The sequence below is a fragment of the Fistularia commersonii genome, chromosome 13 (assembly GCF_037954325.1).
Source record: "Fistularia commersonii isolate RoL2024-O1a breed Wild chromosome 13, RoL_Fcom_v1.0, whole genome shotgun sequence".
Classification (NCBI taxonomy): Eukaryota; Metazoa; Chordata; class Actinopteri; order Syngnathiformes; family Fistulariidae; genus Fistularia; species Fistularia commersonii.
In genome coordinates, this window is record NC_141296.1 from 3,379,248 (window position 1) to 3,398,769 (window position 19,522).

The 19,522-nt window shown below is 42.8% G+C and overlaps 1 protein-coding gene and 3 pseudogenes across 11 annotated transcripts in view; all 4 read left to right on the forward strand.

The window, feature by feature from the left end:
* The window catches only part of LOC147227582 (protocadherin alpha-C2-like), a 188,947-nt gene that overhangs the window by 94,444 nt on the left and 74,981 nt on the right, over positions 1 to 19,522 (forward strand). For 2 of the 8 annotated variants that reach the window (XM_086157806.1, XM_086157813.1), the window contains exon 1: positions 5,235 to 7,636. The exons of the other annotated variants lie outside the window; for them this stretch is intronic. In XM_086157806.1, the coding sequence (XP_086013932.1) occupies positions 5,255 to 7,636 (2,382 nt within the window). In that variant the 5' untranslated portion in view covers positions 5,235 to 5,254. Of the gene's footprint in view, positions 1 to 5,234; positions 7,637 to 19,522 lie in introns of those variants that run through there. 8 annotated transcript variants of the gene reach the window in all.
* On the forward strand, positions 660 to 3,968 carry LOC147227593 (protocadherin alpha-3 pseudogene; annotated as a pseudogene). Its single transcript, XR_015107048.1, has one exon. The product of XR_015107048.1 is annotated as a protocadherin alpha-3 pseudogene (transcript).
* LOC147227594 (protocadherin alpha-8 pseudogene) lies at positions 9,087 to 13,461 on the forward strand (annotated as a pseudogene). Its single transcript, XR_015107049.1, has one exon. The product of XR_015107049.1 is annotated as a protocadherin alpha-8 pseudogene (transcript).
* LOC147227595 (protocadherin alpha-3 pseudogene) lies at positions 14,666 to 19,348 on the forward strand (annotated as a pseudogene). The gene has a single exon (XR_015107050.1). The product of XR_015107050.1 is annotated as a protocadherin alpha-3 pseudogene (transcript).

The following is a 19,522-nucleotide window of genomic DNA, read 5'->3' on the forward strand; positions in this document are numbered from 1 at the left end:
AGAGAATATATTGTAGAAGGATGCTGTGGTTAGAACTGCCAGGCAGGAGGTCTAGAAGAAGACCAAAGAGAAGATTTATGGATCTACTGGTAGAGGATATGAAGTTAGTTTGTGTGACAAAAGAGGATACAGAGGACAGGGTGAGATGGAGGAGGTTGATATACATTGGCATCTGCTGAAGTGAAAGCCCAAGAGGAAAGAAGAAAATTTGAAAGAAGAAAATAATTGTTGCAACTGTGGTCTTTGTCGTTTATGGGTTTAGTATCAGTCGAATGAAGCTGGTGGTCACTATCCATTGTGCTGACAACGAGTTTGTCTGTTGTTTACAGACAATGAAGGAAAGAATACTCTGTTATTATTTGTAACTTTTTTTCAATTACATTCACAAACCTTCATGAAACATCATTGCATGTTTTTTATTTGATCTATTTGTTTATTTTATTGGCATATCTGCATGCATGTTATAGAGGTTTACAGTGGAGAGTGGCTTTGAATTCTTACTCCTCTCACCTGAAAAGTGTTTTCCTCCAGAGGAGGAAACAATGACATTCCCATTGAAATACAAACACAAAAATATTGCAGTAGGTAACATGAATCCACAGTTAACATTTGTAAGAAGACAGATTTAACCCAGTATAGGAAAGACAGTTTAAAAAAAAACAAAACCAAAAAAAAAAAAGCGTCCCCTGTGACTTGAATATATACTGCTCAAATAAAAAAGGAACATTTTCACAACACAATGTAGATCCAAGTCAATCACACTTCTGTAAAATTGAAGTGTCCACTTAGGAAGCAACACTGATTCATTTTGACTTGTTTTAAGGACATTACAATAAAGTTGGATCAGCCTGTCGTGTCGTTCCACTTTAATTTTAAGTGTGATTCCAAATCCATACCTCAATGGGTTCATACATTTGATTTCCATTGATCATTTTTGTGTAATTTTATTCCCAGCACATTCAACTATATAAAGAATAAAGTATTTAATTAGAATATCTCATTCATTCAGATCTAGGATGTGTTATTTTAGTGTTCTCTTTATTTTTTTGAGCAGCGTATAACCAGTGAGACCTTTTTGAATTGTGATTCACTGGATCTTTTAAAGCAATACATGCATCACTGTCTATTTCTTGCTTATTTATCAATCAGTGTTTCATATTTAGCTTGTCTAAAATGAAATATACGTTGGAAATTCAGTAAGATTTTAACAGATCTATTTCATTGCATTGCATTGTATTGTGTGGAATTATCCGTCGCGATTATGACTTTATGCCACGAAGATGTCGTTATTTTACTGAACCACGTTGAGGCGCTGCAGACCGTGACATCCCGGAATACACCGCGCTCGTCCAGAACTCCTCCTAGAAAGAGAGGATGATGATACCTCTCTGGGCTTTGTAACAAAGAGACGAAGGACGATTGAGAGCAGGGTGGAAACGCTCCCCGTCCAGCTAGAAAACCAGGCGGCCGATGCGTCGACTAGTTTTTAGGAGCGGCTTTTTTGACGGGACTGTTGGACTGGGATTGGTGCCTTTCTGTGTGTGGATACAACCATGTATCTATTCGGGAGACGGACGCATTTTCCGAGCTGTTTTTCCGTCGTGCTGCTGATCCGCTGCTGGGAAGCGGTGGCTGCACAGCTCTCCTATTCCGTCTCGGAAGAGGTAAACCCGGGAACGTCTGTAGGAAATATCGCTAAGGATTTAAACCTGAACGTGCAGAGTTTGGAGACTCGCAATTTCCTCGTTGTCAGCGGTGCGAAGAGGAAATATTTCGATGTGAATTTGAAGACTGGGATCCTTTACGTCAATGAAAGGCTGGACCGAGAGGAGCTTTGTCTGAAGGCTGCAAAGTGTACCGTCACTGTAGAGGCCGTTATTCAAGACCCGATGTTTTTTTATCGTGTAGAGGTAACTATCGTAGATATCAACGATAATTCACCCGTTTTCCCTCAAACACTGCAGTCTCTCGACATCGCAGAAAACACTTTACCAGGAACAAAATTCGGCTTGATCGAGGCAACAGATTTGGATATCGGAAAAAACGGTGTGAATACATATAGGCTGAGTGCGAATGATTATTTTTCATTAGAATTACACAAAGGGGAAGGCATTGTTTCTGCAGAGTTGGTTCTAGAAAAACCTTTGGACCGGGAGACCGATTTGGTGTTAAAGCTCACTCTGACTGCAGTGGACGGAGGAAATCCCTCCCGGTCGGGAACATCTCAAATTATTATTAACGTTTTGGATATTAACGACAATCGTCCGCTGTTTAGTAAACCGCTATATAAAATTAAAGTCTCTGAGAGCTTACCAATAGGAACTACTGTTATGATTCTAAATGCCACAGACGCGGATGATGGTTTAAACGGTGAAATTGAATATTCTTTACGAAAAATAGGTCAGGATCTTGTTTTGCACGCATTTGAAATTGACTCAAAAACGGGTGCAATATCCGTTAAAGGGACAATTGACCATGAAGAAACTCCTGCGTTTGAGATTCACGTCGAAGCCAGAGACAAAGGGCAGCCACCGATGTCCACTCGGTGTAAAGTTCTGGTCGAGGTCGTGGACGTGAACGACAACGCTCCTGAGATCACGGTGACGTCATTGTTAAACGCGGTTCGGGAGGACGCGAAAGTCGGTACTGCGATCGCTCTCGTGTCTGTGCTGGACAAGGATGGAGGGAAAAACGGGGTCGTGAGGGCTGTGACGTTGAACGAAGCTCCGTTTAAACTGGATACAAATTATAAAAACTATTATTCGTTAGTAGTGAACGGGCCGCTCGATAGAGAAACAAACAGCTGCTACAACGTGACGATAGAGGCAAGTGACGAAGGAACCCCGCCTCTCTCCAGCACCAGCATAGTGACTGTTCATGTCTCTGACGTCAATGACAACCCGCCTCGATTCTCCGAGCCGCTGTTGAATGTTTATATCAAAGAAAACTGTCCATCTGGAGAGGTTCTGGGCAAAGTGACTGCACATGATGCAGATTCTGATCAAAACGGTCAGGTGACCTATTCGTTTTTACAAAGCAACACTGAATCATTGCCCCTGAGAGCAATGGTGAACATCAACTCAGACACCGGAGAAATAGTCAGTTTGCAGTCGTTTAACTACGAGGAGTTGAAGGCATTTCAGTTCAAAGTTCAGGCCACAGACTCTGGTGTTCCTCCGCTCAGCAGCAATGTGACGGTCAACGTTTATATCCTGGATGAGAACGACAACAGTCCCAACATCCTGGCGCCCTATTCTGAGCACGGCTCGGTTAACAGTGAGAACATCCCCTACTCTGCTGAGGCGGGATACTTTGTGGCAAAGATCAGGGCTGTAGACGCAGACTCTGGATACAACGCGCTGCTCTCCTATCACCTGTCCGAGCCCAAAGGAAACAACCTGTTCCGCATCGGAAGCAGCTCCGGGGAGATCAGGACTAAGAGGAGACTGAGCGACAACGACCTGAAAACCCACCCCTTGGTGGTGTCGGTGTCCGATAACGGAGAACCCTCCCTTTCGGCCACCGTGTCTATTGACGTGGTGGTGGTGGAAAGTCCACCTGACATCCAGACTCAGTTCAGACATGTGACCATCAAGGAGGAGACCTTCTCCGATTTGAACTTGTACCTGCTGATCGCCATCGTGTCGGTGTCGGCCATCTTCCTCCTGAGCCTGATCGTTTTGATAGCGGTCAGGTGTCACAGGACAGACGATGGTTTCGGCAGGTACGGCGCCCCCATGATCACCACCCACCCTGACGGGAGCTGGTCTTACTCTAAGGCTACTCAGCAGTACGACGTGTGTTTCAGCTCAGACACACTGAAGAGTGACATGGTGGTTTTTCCCGGGCCGTTTCCGCCTGCAGATGCGGAGCTGATCAGTATTAACGGAGGAGACACTTTTACCAGGACTCAGACTTTACCCAGTAAAGACAAGGTAAGCCCATCATTTTTAGCTCTTACTCAATGATAGTCATGGATCACATATATCTGAGTTGCAAAATGGTAAAAGTCCTACACACAACAACAGATAAGAGTTACATAACTAAAACACTTTGATGGGCCATACAGGAAGTCTGGGGGGTGCCGAACATGTATGCTTGCTGTGAGACAGTGGGGAGCTGTGTTGTAGGTGTGACACAGAAATCCAAGGTGGAGGTGGTCCAACTTTCGAAACCACCTCCGAGCCTTTTCTTTTTGTTTGCATTGGTGATAGACAATTATCATGGTAATCATGGATCATGTGTTTACACAATCAAAAAAGTAAAAGTCAACTTTATTGCCACTATTGCCATATGTTCATGTAGAGCATTGAAATAGTGTTACTTTAATTTAAGTGCAAAGATGAAGATGGTTGTCACTATCCTTGGTGCTGAAAGCATGACTTTTTGCTGTCCATGGACAATGACAGGGAGAATAATTTAATTTGTAAATTTCCCATGCTTCTTTCTTTCTTTCTTTCTTTCTTTGCTTTCACAATAACTCTTGTGTGAAACAATCTAGTATTATTTTACTTTATTCATACATTTTTTCACTCCATCTATATCCAGTTTTTGGAGGTTTACAGTGGATAACTTTGTGAGATTCTCTTGCCTCAAATGCGTCTTCCTCTCGATGAGGTAACATGACAATTTGTCTGAAAAGTTGACACATGAATATTGCATTAAATAATGTGAATCCACACTCAACATTTTAACAAGATAGATTTTACTAGGGAAGAAAATGTAAGAGAATTTAAAAACATCATGTTTGACAAGAATACCAAGTGAGAGCTTCAAGAATTATAATTTACAGGATCATTTGAGCCAATTAATGCCTCTCTGGCAATTTTTGGCTTAATCATGAATTTATTACTGTATCATATTTATCTGACCTTAATATTAAATTGGCATTGGGAGTACAGTAAGATTGTAACAGCGGTTCTTCATTGCATTGTGTGGAATTATCCGTCGCGATTATGACTTTATGCCACGAAGATGTCGTTATATTAGTGAACCACGTTGAGGCGCTGCAGACCGTGACATCCCGGAATTTACCGAGCTCATCCAGAACTCCTCCTAGAAAGAGAGGATGATGATGATGATGCCTCTCTGGGCTTTGTAACAAAGAAAACGAAGGGCGATTGAGAGCAGGGTGGAAACGCTCCCCGTCCAGCTAGAAAACCAGGCAGCCGATGCATCTACTGGTTTTGTGGAGCGGCTTTTTTGACGGGACTGTTGGACCGGGATTGGTGCCTTTCTGTGTTTGGATATAACCATGTATCTATTCGGGAGACGGACGCGTTTTCCGAGCTGTTTTTCCGTCGTGCTGCTGATCCGCTGTTGGGAAGCGGTGGCTGCACAGCTCTCCTATTCCGTCTCGGAAGAGGTGAACCCGGGAACGTCTGTAGGAAATATCGCTAAGGATTTAAACCTGAACGTGCAGAGTATGGAGACTCGCAATTTCCTCGTTGTCAGCGGTGCGAAGAGGAAATATTTCGATGTGAATTTGAAAACTGGGATCCTTTACGTCAGTGAAAGGCTGGACCGAGAGGAGCTTTGTCTGAAGGCTGCAAAGTGTACCGTCACTGTAGAGGCCGTTATTCAAGACCCGATGAATTTTTATCGTGTAGAGGTAACTATCATAGATATTAACGATAATGCACCCGTTTTCTCTGAACAACTGCAGTCTCTCGACATCGCAGAAAACACTTCGCCGGGAAAGAAATTCGGCTTGATCGAGGCAACAGATTTGGATGTCGGAAAAAACGGCGTTAATACATATAGGCTGAGTGCAAATGATTATTTTTCCTTAGAATTCCACAAAGGGGAGGACAGTGTTTCTGCAGAGTTTGTTCTACAGAAACCTTTGGACCGGGAGACTGACTCGGTTATAAAGCTCACTCTCACTGCAGTGGACGGAGGAAATCCCTCCCGGTCGGGAACTTCTCAAATTATCATCAACGTTTTGGATAATAACGACAATCACCCAGTCTTTAGTAAACAATTGTATAAAATTCAAGTCGCTGAAAATATGTCAATAGGAACAACTATTTTGATTTTGAATGCTACGGATGCAGATGATGGTCTAAACGGTGAAATTGAATATTCTTTGAGAAAAAAAGGTCAGGATCTTGTTTTGCACGCATTTGAAATTGATTCGAAAACGGGTGCAATTTCCGTTAAAGGGAATATCGACTATGAAGAAACTCCTGCGTTTGAGATTCACATCGAAGCCAGTGACAAAGGGCTGCCGCCGTTGTCCGCTCGGTGTAAAGTTCTGGTCGAGGTCGTGGACGTGAACGACAACGCTCCTGAGATCACGGTGACGTCATTGTTAAACGCGGTTCGGGAGGACGCGAAAGTCGGGACTGCGATCGCTCTCGTGTCTGTGCTGGACAAGGATGGGGGGAAAAACGGGATCGTAAGGGCTGTGACGTTGAAGGAAGCTCCCTTTAAACTGGATACAAATTATAAAAACTATTATTCGTTAGTAGTGAACGGGCCGCTCGATAGAGAAACAAACAGCTGCTACAATGTTACGATAGAGGCAAGTGATGAAGGAACCCCGCCTCTCTCCAGCACCAGCATAGTGACTGTTCATGTCTCTGACGTCAATGACAACCCGCCTCGATTCTCTGAGCCGCTGTTAAATGTTTATATCAAAGAAAACTGTCCATCTGGAGAGATTCTGGGCAAAGTGACCGCACATGATGCAGATTCTGATCAAAACGGTCAGGTGACCTATTCGTTTTTACAAAGCAACACTGAATCATTGCCCCTGAGAGCAATGGTGAACATCAATTCAGACACTGGAGAAATAGTCAGTTTGCAGTCGTTCAACTACGAGGAGTTGAAGGCGTTTCAATTCAAAGTTCAGGCCACGGACTCTGGTGTTCCTCCGCTCAGCAACAACGTGACGGTCAACGTTTATATCCTGGATGAAAACGACAACAGTCCCAACATCCTGGCGCCCTATTCTGAGCACGGCTCGGTTAACAGTGAGAACATCCCCTACTCTGCTGAGGCGGGATACTTTGTGGCAAAGATCAGGGCTGTAGACGCAGACTCTGGATACAACGCGCTGCTCTCCTATCACCTGTCCGAGCCCAAAGGAAACAACCTGTTCCGCATCGGAAGCAGCTCCGGGGAGATCAGGACTAAGAGGAGACTGAGCGACAACGACCTGAAAACCCACCCCTTGGTGGTGTCGGTGTCCGATAACGGAGAACCCTCCCTTTCGGCCACCGTGTCTATTGACGTGGTGGTGGTGGAAAGTCCACCTGACATCCAGACTCAGTTCAGACATGTGACCATCAAGGAGGAGACTTTCTCCGATTTGAACTTGTACCTGTTGATCGCAATCGTGTCTGTGTCGGGGATCTTCCTGCTGAGCCTGATCGTTTTGATAGCGGTCAAGTGTCACAGGACAGACAGTGGTTTCGGCAGGTACGGCGCCCCCATGATCACCACCCACCCTGACGGGAGCTGGTCTTACTCTAAGGCTACTCAGCAGTACGACGTGTGTTTCAGCTCAGACACACTGAAGAGTGACATGGTGGTTTTTCCCGGGCCGTTTCCGCCCGTAGATGCGGAGCTGATCAGTATTAACGGAGGAGACACTTTTACCAGGACTCAGACTTTACCAAGTAAAGACAAGGTAAGCCCATCATTTTAGTTTGTACACGATGATAGTCATGAATCACATGTATCTGAGTAGCGCTATGGTAAAAGTCCATAACACAACAACAGATAAGACTTACATAACTAAAACATGTTTTTTTGGAGGAATGGAGTTGATTGGCCATAACATGACGATATGGGAAAGAGTAGTGGAAACTAGACGCAGAACAGAAGTCAGCATTTCCAAAGCAATATTGGCTCTAATGATTTTGGTACAGAAGAACAGAGAAAGTTAGGGGAGCTGCCTTTTCCCTGAATAGATCTAGAAAATGTATATGATAGGGCACCAAGACAGGGGATAATAATTGTGAAGGGAAGTCTAGAGTGGCTGAGAAGCATGTTAGAGTGGTGCAGGACATGTATGCTAGCTGTGAGACATTGGTGAGATGTGCTCTGGACTTGACAGAGTTTAAGGTGGTGGTGGGACTACATCAGGGATGGCTTCTGAGCCCCTTCTCCTTGTTTGTAGAGGTGATGGACAGGCTGACCGATGAGGGTAGACAGGAATTCTTATGTGCCAGATTTTTGCGGATTATATTGTGATCTATAGCAAGAGCAGGGAACAGGTTGAGGAAAATCCAGAGAGGTGGAGGTATGCTCAGGAAAGGAGAGGAATGAGGGTTGACCACAGCAAAACAGAATATACAGAGTGTGTGTGAATGAGAGGAACACAAGTGGAACACCAAGGCCACAGTAAGTTGAGGTGAAGAAGGGGGATTTGAAGTACTTGGTGTCAACAGTCCAGAGCAATGGAGAGTGTGGAAAAGAGGTAATGAAACATGTTACCGCAGGTTTGAACAGGTGGAGAAAAATGTCTGGTGTAAAGTGTGATGTCTGTGCCTGACACATAAGAATAAGAATAAGAATAAGAACAACTTTATTAATCCCGAAGGAAATTGCTGTGCCAGAGTTACAGAAAATATAACAGTAATAAATAATAAAAGAAAAGGCAGAATTAGAAATAAAAATAAACTATAAACTATAAAGTGTCTCAGTGAAACTATAAAGTGTCTTAATAAACAGTGATAAAACTATAAGTGTCTTCGTAACAAGTGAGGTAAGGAGTGCACAATAGTATGACAGAAGGGAAGATTGTAGTGTAGCTGTTATGAGATGAGATGAAATATTGCACAGTGTAACTGTTATGAGATGAAATATTGCACAGTTTCTGAATATTGCACAGTGAAATGAAATATTGCTGGGTTTTTTTTTTAGGTTAAAGATAGGTTTTTATGGTTGCTGGTTTTTATGGTTCCTCTTTTTTGCACTTTCCATGCAGCACAGCTAGTGCTGCGCTCTTCTGTACATGTAATTACTGTCCATCGAAAATGCATTGAACCTTGCACCTGCACTTTGTGAGTTTCACACCGAGCTGCAATCGAATGTCTTATTGCTCTGTAACATTGTTTTATAATGCACATAATTAACACACATAATATACATATTTATCATAATTTATAATCATGTTACTATCATTATTTCTCATCAATTCATATTCAATGCACTGCAGACAGCAAAGTGGGAATTTCATTGTACAAGGAAACACGTTTCAACCCTGTGCATGTGAAAATAAACACATTGAAAATTGATATATGAGCATGTTGACCACAATGAAAGGAAAAGTGTACAAGACAGTGGTGAGATCAGTGATACTGTATGGTGTTTTCATTCAGGACACGACAGGAAGCAGAGCTGGTGGAAGCAGAGATGAAGATGTTGAGGTTCTCTTTGGGAGTGACGAGGATGGATAGGATCAGGAATGTGTCCCCCAGAGGGACAGCACACATTAGCTGTATTGGAGACAAGGTCAGACAGGCCAGACCGAGATGGTTTGGACATGTACAGAGGAGGGACAGAGAATACATTGTAGAAGGATGCTGTGGATAGAACTGCCAGGCAGGAGGTCTAGAAGAAGACCAAAGAGAAGATTTATGGATCTACTGGTAGAGGATATGAAGTTAGTTTGTGTGACAAAAGAGGATACAGAAGACAGGGTGAGATGGAGGAGGTTGATATACATTGGCACCTGCTGAAGTGAAAGCCCAAGAGGAAAGAAGAAAATTTGAAAGAAGAAAATAATTGTTGCAACTGTGGTCTTTGTCGTTTATGGGTTTAGTATCAGTCAAATGAAGCTGGTGGTCACTATCCATTGTGCTGACAACAAGTTTGTCTGTTGTTTACAGACAATGAAGGAAAGAATACTCTGTTATTATTTGTAACTTTTTTTCAATTACATTCAAAAACCTTCATGAAACATCATTGCATGTTTTTTTATTTGATCTATTTGTTTATTTTATTGGCATATCTGCATGCATGTTATAGAGGTTTACAGTGGAGAGTGGCTTTGAATTCTTACTCCTCTCACCTGAGAAGTGTTTTCCTCCAGAGGAGGAAACAATGACATTCCCATTGAAATACAAACACAAAAATATTGTAGTAGGTAACGTGAATCCACAGTTAACATTTTTAAGAAGACAGATTTAACCCAGTATAGGAAAGACAGTTTAAAAAAAAACAAAAAAAAAAAAACATCCATGTAACTTGAATATATACTGCTCAAATAAAAAAGGAACATTTTAACAACACAATGTAGCTCCAAGTCAATCGCACTTCTGTAAAATTGAAGTGTCCACTTAAGAAGCAACACTGATTCATTTTGACTTGTTTTAAGGACATTACAATAAAGTTGGATCAGCCTGTCGTGTCGTTCCACTTTAATTTTAAGTGTGATTCCAAAACCATACCTCAATGGGTTCATACATTTGATTTCCATTGATCATTTTTGTGTAATTTTATTCCCAGCACATTCAACAATATGAAGAATAAAGTATTTAATGAGAATATCTCATTCATTCAGATCAAGGATGTGTTATTTTAGTGTTCTCTTTATTTTTTTGAGCAGTGTATAACCAGTGAGACCTTTTTGAATCGTGATTCACTGGACCTTTTAAAGCAATACATGCATCACTGTCTATTTCTTGCTTATTTATCAATCAGTGTTTCATATTTAGCTTGTCTAAAATGAAATATACATTGGAAATTCAGTAAGATTTTAACCGATCTATTTCATTGCATTGCATTGTATTGTGTGGAATTATCCGTCGCGATTATGACTTCATGCCATGAGGATGTCGTTATTTTACTGAACCACGTTGAGGCGCTGCAGACCGTGACATCCCGGAATACACCGAGCTCGTCCAGAACTCCTCCTAGAAAGAGAGGATGATGATGCCTCTCTGGGCTTTGTAACAAAGAAAACGAAGGGCGATTGAGAGCAGGGTGGAAACGCTCCCCGTCCAGCTTGAAAACGAGGCGGCCGATGCGTCTACTAGTTTTTGGGAGCGGCTTTTTTGACGGGACTGTTGGACTGGGATTGGTGCCTTTCTGTGCGTGGATATAACCATGTATCTATTCAGGAGACGGACGCGTTTTCCGAGCTGTTTTTCCGTCGTGCTGCTGATCCGCTGCTGGGAAGCGGTGGCTGCACAGCTCTCCTATTCCGTCTCGGAAGATGTAAACCCGGGAACGTCTGTAGGAAATATCGCTAAGGATTTAAACCTGAACGTGCAGAGTTTGGAGACTCGCAATTTCCTCGTTGTCAGCGGTGCGAAGAGGAAATATTTCGATGTGAATTTGAAAACTGGGATCCTTTACGTCAGTGAAAGGCTGGACCGAGAGGAGCTTTGTCTGAAGGCTGCGAAATGTACCGTCACTGTAGAGGCCGTTATTCAAGACCCGATGAATTTTTATCGTGTAGAGGTAACTATTATAGATATTAACGATAATGCACCCGTTTTCTCTGAACAACTGCAGTCTCTCAACATCGCAGAAAACACTTTACCGGGAACTAAATTCGGCTTGATCGAGGCAACGGATTTGGATGTCGGAAAAAACGGCGTTAATACGTATAGACTGAGTGCGAATGATTATTTTTCATTAGAAATACACAAAGCGGAAGGCAGTGTTTCTGCAGAGTTGGTTCTACAGAAACCTTTGGACCGGGAGACTGACCCGGTTATAAAGCTCATTCTCACTGCAGTGGACGGAGGAAATCCCTCCCGGTCGGGAACAGCCAAAATTGTAATTAACGTCATGGATATAAATGATAATCCCCCAGTTTTTAGTAAACCATTGTATAAAATTCAAGTCTCCGAAAATTTACCAGCAGGAAAAACTATTGTGATCCTGAATGCTACAGATGCAGATGATGGTTTAAACGGTGAAATTGAATATTCTTTAAGAAAAAAAGGTCAGGATCTTGTTTTGCACGCATTTGAAATTGACTCTAAAACGGGTGCAATTTACGTCAAAGGGAAAATCGATCATGAAGAAACTCCTGCGTTTGAGATTCACATCGAAGCCAGTGACAAAGGGCAGCCGCCGATGTCCGCCCGGTGTAAAGTCCTGGTCGAGGTCGTGGACGTGAACGACAACGCTCCTGAGATCACGGTGACGTCATTGTTAAACGCGGTTCGGGAGGACGCGAAAGTCGGGACTGCGATCGCTCTCGTGTCTGTGCTGGACAAGGATGGGGGGAAAAACGGGGTCGTGAGGGCTGTGACGTTGAACGAAGCTCCGTTTAAACTGGATACAAATTATAAAAACTATTATTCGTTGGTAGTGAACGGGCCGCTCGATAGAGAAACAAACAGCTGCTACAACGTGACGATAGAGGCAAGTGATGAAGGAACCCCGCCTCTCTCCAGCACCAGCATAGTGACTGTTCATGTCTCTGACGTCAATGACAACCCGCCTCGATTCTCTGAGCCGCTGTTAAATGTTTATATCAAAGAAAACTGTCCATCTGGAGAGGTTCTGGGCAAAGTGACCGCACATGATGCAGATTCTGATCAAAACGGTCAGGTGACCTATTCGTTTTTACAAAGCAACACTGAATCATTGCCCCTGAGAGCAATGGTGAACATCAACTCAGATACCGGAGAAATAGTCAGTTTGCAGTCATTTAACTACGAGGAGTTGAAAGCGTTTCAGTTCAAAGTTCAGGCCACAGACTCTGGTGTTCCTCCGCTCAGCAGCAACGTGACGGTCAATGTTTATATCCTGGATGAAAACGACAACAGTCCCAACATCCTGGCGCCCTATTCTGAGCACGGCTCGGTTAACAGTGAGAACATCCCCTACTCTGCTGAGGCGGGATACTTTGTGGCAAAGATCAGGGCTGCAGACGCAGACTCTGGATACAACGCGCTGCTCTCCTATCACCTGTCCGAGCCCAAAGGAAACAACCTGTTCCGCATCGGAAGCAGCTCCGGGGAGATCAGGACTAAGAGGAGACTGAGCGACAACGACCTGAAAACCCACCCCTTGGTGGTGTCGGTGTCCGATAACGGAGAACCCTCCCTTTCGGCCACCGTGTCTATTGACGTGGTGGTGGTGGAAAGTCCACCTGACATCCAGACTCAGTTCAGACATGTGACCATCAAGGAGGAGACTTTCTCCGATTTGAACTTGTACCTGCTGATCGCCATCGTGTCGGTGTCGGCCATCTTCCTGCTGAGCCTGATTGTTTTGATAGCGGTCAAATGCCACAGGACAGATGGTGGTTTCGGCAGGTACGGCGCCCCCATGATCACCACCCACCCTGACGGGAGCTGGTCTTACTCTAAGGCTACTCAGCAGTACGACGTGTGTTTCAGCTCAGACACACTGAAGAGTGACATGGTGGTTTTCCCCGGGCCGTTTCCGCCCGCAGATGCGGAGCTGATCAGTATTAACGGAGGAGACACTTTTACCAGGACACAGACTTTACCCAGTAAAGACAAGGTAAGCCCATCATTTTAGTTTGTACACGATGATAGTCATGAATCACATGTATCTGAGTAGCGCTATGGTAAAAGTCCATAACACAACAACAGATAAGACTTACATAACTACTGATGTCAAACAAGAACGACATATTCTACATGATCAAAAAATTGAAACATTAGTGTAGCAGTTATTGCAAATATGATAGGGCATGGACCAGGACTAGATTTGGAGGAAGAGCAGTTAAAATAGTTAAAAGATAAAGAGACACCACAGACCAATAATTAGTTTAAATGCCGGCTTGTTTATCAAAAGTAGTTAGAAATAGTAGTAATTACCAATCGGTACCATATAGACATTTACACAGACACAATATGAAGTAAACAAAACCATTTGCATAGGAATACAAATATGTGTTTCAGTTTCAACCCTTGTTTCCTTGAAGTCAAGAAACAAATATAAAATTCTTATTCTTCCATAGATTTAAACTTATTTATTTTCAGTATCTAAAGTCCATCAGTATCTTTGTCCATCATAGGTTCTTATTCAGTTCCTACTTTTAAATGTTTAAACAGTAAGTTGCTTTGTTTTAACTAGTTATCTTTCTTTTAAATCAGCATTGGTAAAAACTTCCTGATAGTTCAACTATCAGAGTAACCACTGAGTGACTTTAAGCCCCTCAATTAACCCAACACTAGAGATTCACAGGTCATATTCAAGATATTCCACATAAAATGAAACATAAAGTGAATATACAGTTCTATAGTTATAAAAATCTTGCTAAACAATCAGTCCTTTAGCAAGTAAATGCGAGTTAGCAAGTGAAAGCAAAGCTATTTGTTCCCACGACCGTGTAGAAATCCACTCTCGGTAAACACTTGAAAAAATGTACTCAATCAGCTTTGCAATTCAAAATCCACGTTTTCCAAAAGCAGAAGAATAGAATAGTAGAAAAATTCTCCTACCGATTTAACATCCAGTCGAGTCGAGGTTCTTTTCGTGGGTGTCTCGCCATCCACATTCATGTCCATGGACTTCAAACACTTCACCGTTTCTCCGGCAATACAGTCATTAAACTTAGCAAGAAAATGTTCAAAGTAACTATAGCCTTTCAACACAGACAGAACATGAAATAAAACCCTTGGAAAGATAAAAATAAGCGTCAGAAATACTTAATATCTGTTCCCTTCTTTGTTCACTCGGTAAACTCGACAGCATAACGTTCTATATCAGTTTTTTTTTTTTTTTTTTTTTTTTTTCATTCTCGTAGCTTCTGGAACGAAATCGCTATCAGCGTTGTGATTGGCTGATCGATCGACCACTTCCCATAGCAACAGTGCTATTAAACTAAATGACAAAATAATCCACCGACAATATGAAATTATATTTTTAATCCTATTTATCTAATTTAGACATTTTTTTATCACTAATATGATTTAAAAAACATGAAATTCTGCTCGCTATTTCTTCTTATTCATTCAAGTATAAAGTTACGGCTATTCTCACCAGGGCTACATTAACAGCTATGTATTTCCAGTTTTGTTACCATTTAATCTGTAACATTTTTAAAATTCTATTTGTTTTTCTAATTAAGTAAATTTTTTTCATCATTTAAACTTGCTCCAAAACATCTATCATGATGAACTCATTCCTGATCCTATCCATCCTCGTCACTCCCAACATCTGCCAAGAACCTCAACATCTTCATCTCTGCTAACTCCAGCCCTGCTTCCTGGCTACTCCAGACTGAAAACACCGTCTTGAAAAACCTTTCCTTTCATTCTGGCTGATATACTTCTATCGTATTATACCCCTGAGACTTTTCCACCCTTTCCAAACCGCTTGAACCCGTTTCTTCTCCTCATTTCCACACTCTCCATTGCCTTGGACTGTTGACCCAAAGTACTTATAATGGAAATTATCCCAATTTATTTCACACCACTGGAGCTTGATGGAGTAATAAACAACAAATTAAACATACAGCCACATGACACCCCAGTCACAACATATATAAATAAATGACCTTATCCGGATCTTTGCACATTATAATCAACGGATAACAGAACCAGCGCGTGCAATGGACTGATTAATATGAAAGGGCCACTGAGTTTAACGAGGGCTACATAATATTTAGGCTAGCAGGTATTGGTGTCGTCATTCTGGAAACATTTAAAAAAAATCAAAAATAAATAGGTACATGAAAAATAGAAAAAAAAAAAGTTCTAGAATTGACTTTACCTCGTTCGCATTCCTAAACGAAGAGCTGAAAACAGAAACAAAATTACATAAAATCAAGAGTCGGTTATTTTTGTTCTTTTTATTTTCATCCAGCTATTTATGATACATCACAGGAAATATATTACATTATCATGCCCCTGGCCTTACGGCAACTTTAAAAAAAAAAAAAAACAACAACATGCCTACCACCCTTATAATTGCATAAGCCCTTTTTTTTGTTGTGTGTGGGGTCTCATCTCATCTCAAATTTCTCATGCTGCATAACGTTGAGTTGTCTGTGTTGAAAAAGTTTTTGGATAGAGTTCAAATGAAATGTATGTTTCTGGTCCTTCTGGCAGCATCTGTGGATTTGTAAGCGGGAGTCGGTGTATCTCGTGTTGGCGTGGGTGGAATGGATCAGGGCAGCAAGATTGTGGCACCCTGTTTGCAGTTGTGAATTGTAGAGATCGCTCTCTCCATGAGTCCAGTTAACTCACAAATAAATTTGATGTATGCAGCGATTTGTGTTGATGTTCATGGCTGGTGAGCCACTGACTTCATCACGCTCACATTTACAAACATATGAACCTCATAGAGTAGCGTATTCACCATTTGACTGGCAGCAATGAACAGGTTTTGTTTGAAATATCATATCAGCTGTCTTCTCACATACAAACTATCGCACACAAAAGAGCATATTTAATTTTAAAAAGTTATTATGGTCTTCTCTTTACTTATAAATGAAGTCCATGCGCCGCTCCTTCTGCACAAAACCATTGATAACTTGTTTACAGAAGTTCTCTTTGTCGTCCTTCAGAGAAAAATACCTTTCCAGTGCAAATCACTGATAAATATAACTATTTAATTCTTCTTTTCATTTGACATTTTTGTCATTCCACGATTGCCGAGTATGGTGCGGCCTCTCCTGCCTCCCCTGGCTGCACGTCACTGGACTTATGTTGTTTTGACGCCTGGCAAAGACGGTTACTTCAATTCTGAATAATCCCAAGAAGTTTTGTTTCAAAAAGTGACATTTATTAAAATAACCATGTGGCGTCACTGTAGACCGTAGAACGGAGGGTGAATCGCTGACGCGTGCAAACCACTCCCACTCCCACTCCCACTCGGAGGGAATCGTCACTCGGTGCTTTGTTAGGCTGGAGCATACGATGAAAGGAAATGGAGGCTGAAACAACGCACTGATATTTGTCTGGACGATCATCCGGACTAAATAATCAAGGATATCGACGATATCAGGATTGATGATTTTGTCTTCCCGCCCCTCTTCGTCAGGAATATGTATCCGCCGTCAAGAAAGGCGTGTGCAGGATTATTTTTCATGCTGATTGTTTTGGGATTGAAAAGGCGAGCGGTGGCTGGGCAGCTCTCCTATTCCGTCGCAGAGGAGGTAAACCTTGGGACATCCGTTGGAAACCTCGCCAAAGATCTAAATCTTAATGCGGAAGACTTGGAATCACGTCACTTTCAGATCGTTTCCGGGCGAAGCAGGAGGTATTTCGATATGAATTTAAAAACGGGGTTTCTTTACGTCAGCGAGAGAATAGACAGAGAGGAGCTCTGCATGAAAGCCCCGAAATGCACGATAAATATCGAAGCTGTAGTTAACAATCCGATGAAACTTTACCGGATTGAAGTAAATGTGCTTGACATAAATGATAATAACCCGTCATTCAGCGCTAAATCGCAAGCTATTGACGTCGCAGAGAATATCCTGCCGGGTGTTAAATTCCCCGTGCTGTCAGCTTACGATGCCGACGTCGGGAAAAACGGTATTACTACGTATAAGCTGAATCAAAATGAATATTTTTCCTTGGAAGTGCACAAAGGAGAAAGCGTTTCCGCAGAATTGGTTCTTAGAAAATCTCTAGATCGGGAAAAACAGAATTTGATCAAGCTGATTTTGACGGCTGTGGACGGAGGAACACACGCGAAGTCAGGCACGTCAGAAATAATAATTAATATCTTGGACACAAACGATAATTTTCCGACTTTCACCAGAACATTATATAAAACATCTATCGCAGAAAACGCATCGGTTGGAACCCCAATAATAACATTGACGGCCACTGACGCCGATGACGGGACGAACAAAGAGATCGTGTATTCCCTCAACTCCAAAGATCAAGATCACGTCTTGGATATTTTTGAAATTGAAAGCGAATCAGGCCAAATAACAGTGAAGGGAAAAATCGACTTCGAAATTAATCAGGCTTTTGAAATCCGAGTGCAGGCCGCCGACAAAGGCCAACCGCCTCTCACAGCCCAGTGCAAAGTGCTGGTGGAGGTGCAGGACCTGAACGACAATGCACCGGACATCACCGTGACATCACTGGTCCAGAGTGTGAGGGAGGATGCTGAGGTTGGCACGGCGGTGGCGCTTGTTTCGGTACTCGATAGGGATGGGGGAAAAAACGGCGAAGTCAAATGTGAAATTCTTGGCTCGGCTCCTTTTAAATTGGAGACGAATTATAAAAATTATTACTCATTGGTAACCGGAGCGAGTCTAGACCGGGAACATAGCTCGCGATATAACATCACTATAAAAGCGAGTGATGAAGGTACACCCCCTCTCTCTAGTATGAGTGTCATCATGATCCAAGTGTCAGATGTGAATGATAACCCCCCTCAGTTTTCAGAGTCAGTAGTGAATATATATGTGAAAGAAAACAGCCAAATTGGTAGAGTTTTAAAAGCAGTGTCTGCGACCGATGCTGATATAAATGACAACGGCAGAGTGAGGTATTCATTAGTCAATGATCATAACTTTGCTCCCCTGCCAACAGTGATAAGCATGAACTCAGACACTGGAGAAATCGTTAGTTTGCAGTCGTTTAACTACGAGGAGCTAAAAACATTTCAATTTAAAGTTCAGGCCATGGACTTTGGTGTTCCTCCGCTCAGCAGCAATGTGTCAGTGAAAGTTTTTATCCTGGATGAGAACGACAACAGTCCCAACATCCTGGCGCCCTATTCTGAGCACGGCTCGGTTAACAGTGAGAACATCCCCTACTCTGCTGAGGCGGGATACTTTGTGGCAAAGATCAGGGCTGTAGACGCAGACTCTGGATACAACGCGCTGCTCTCCTATCACCTGTCCGAGCCCAAAGGAAACAACCTGTTCCGCATCGGAAGCAGCTCCGGGGAGATCAGGACTAAGAGGAGACTGAGCGACAACGACCTGAAAACCCACCCCTTGGTGGTGTCGGTGTCCGATAACGGAGAACCCTCCCTTTCAGCCACCGTGTCTATTGACGTGGTGGTGGTGGAAAGTCCACCTGACATCCAGACTCAGTTCAGACATGTGACCATCAAGGAGGAGACCTTCTCCGATTTGAACTTGTACCTGCTGATTGCCATCGTGTCGGTGTCGGGCATTTTCCTGCTGAGCCTGATCGTTTTGATAGCGGTCAAATGTCACAGGACAGACGGTGGTTTCGGCAGGTACGGCGCCCCCATGATCACCACCCACCCTGACGGGAGCTGGTCTTACTCTAAGGCTACTCAGCAGTACGACGTGTGTTTCAGCTCAGACACACTGAAGAGTGACATGGTGGTTTTCCCCGGGCCGTTTCCGCCCGCAGATGCGGAGCTGATCAGTATTAATGGAGGAGACACTTTTACCAGGACTCAGACTTTACCCAGTAAAGACAAGGTAAGCCCATCATTTTTAGCTCTTACTCAATGATAGTCATGGATCACATATATCTGAGTTGCAAAATGGTAAAAGTCCTACACACAACAACAGATAAGAGTTACATAACTAAAACATGTTGATGGGCCATACAGGAAGTCTGGGGGGTGCCGGACATGTATGCTTGCTGTGAGACAGTGGGGAGCTGTGTTGTAGGTGTGACACAGA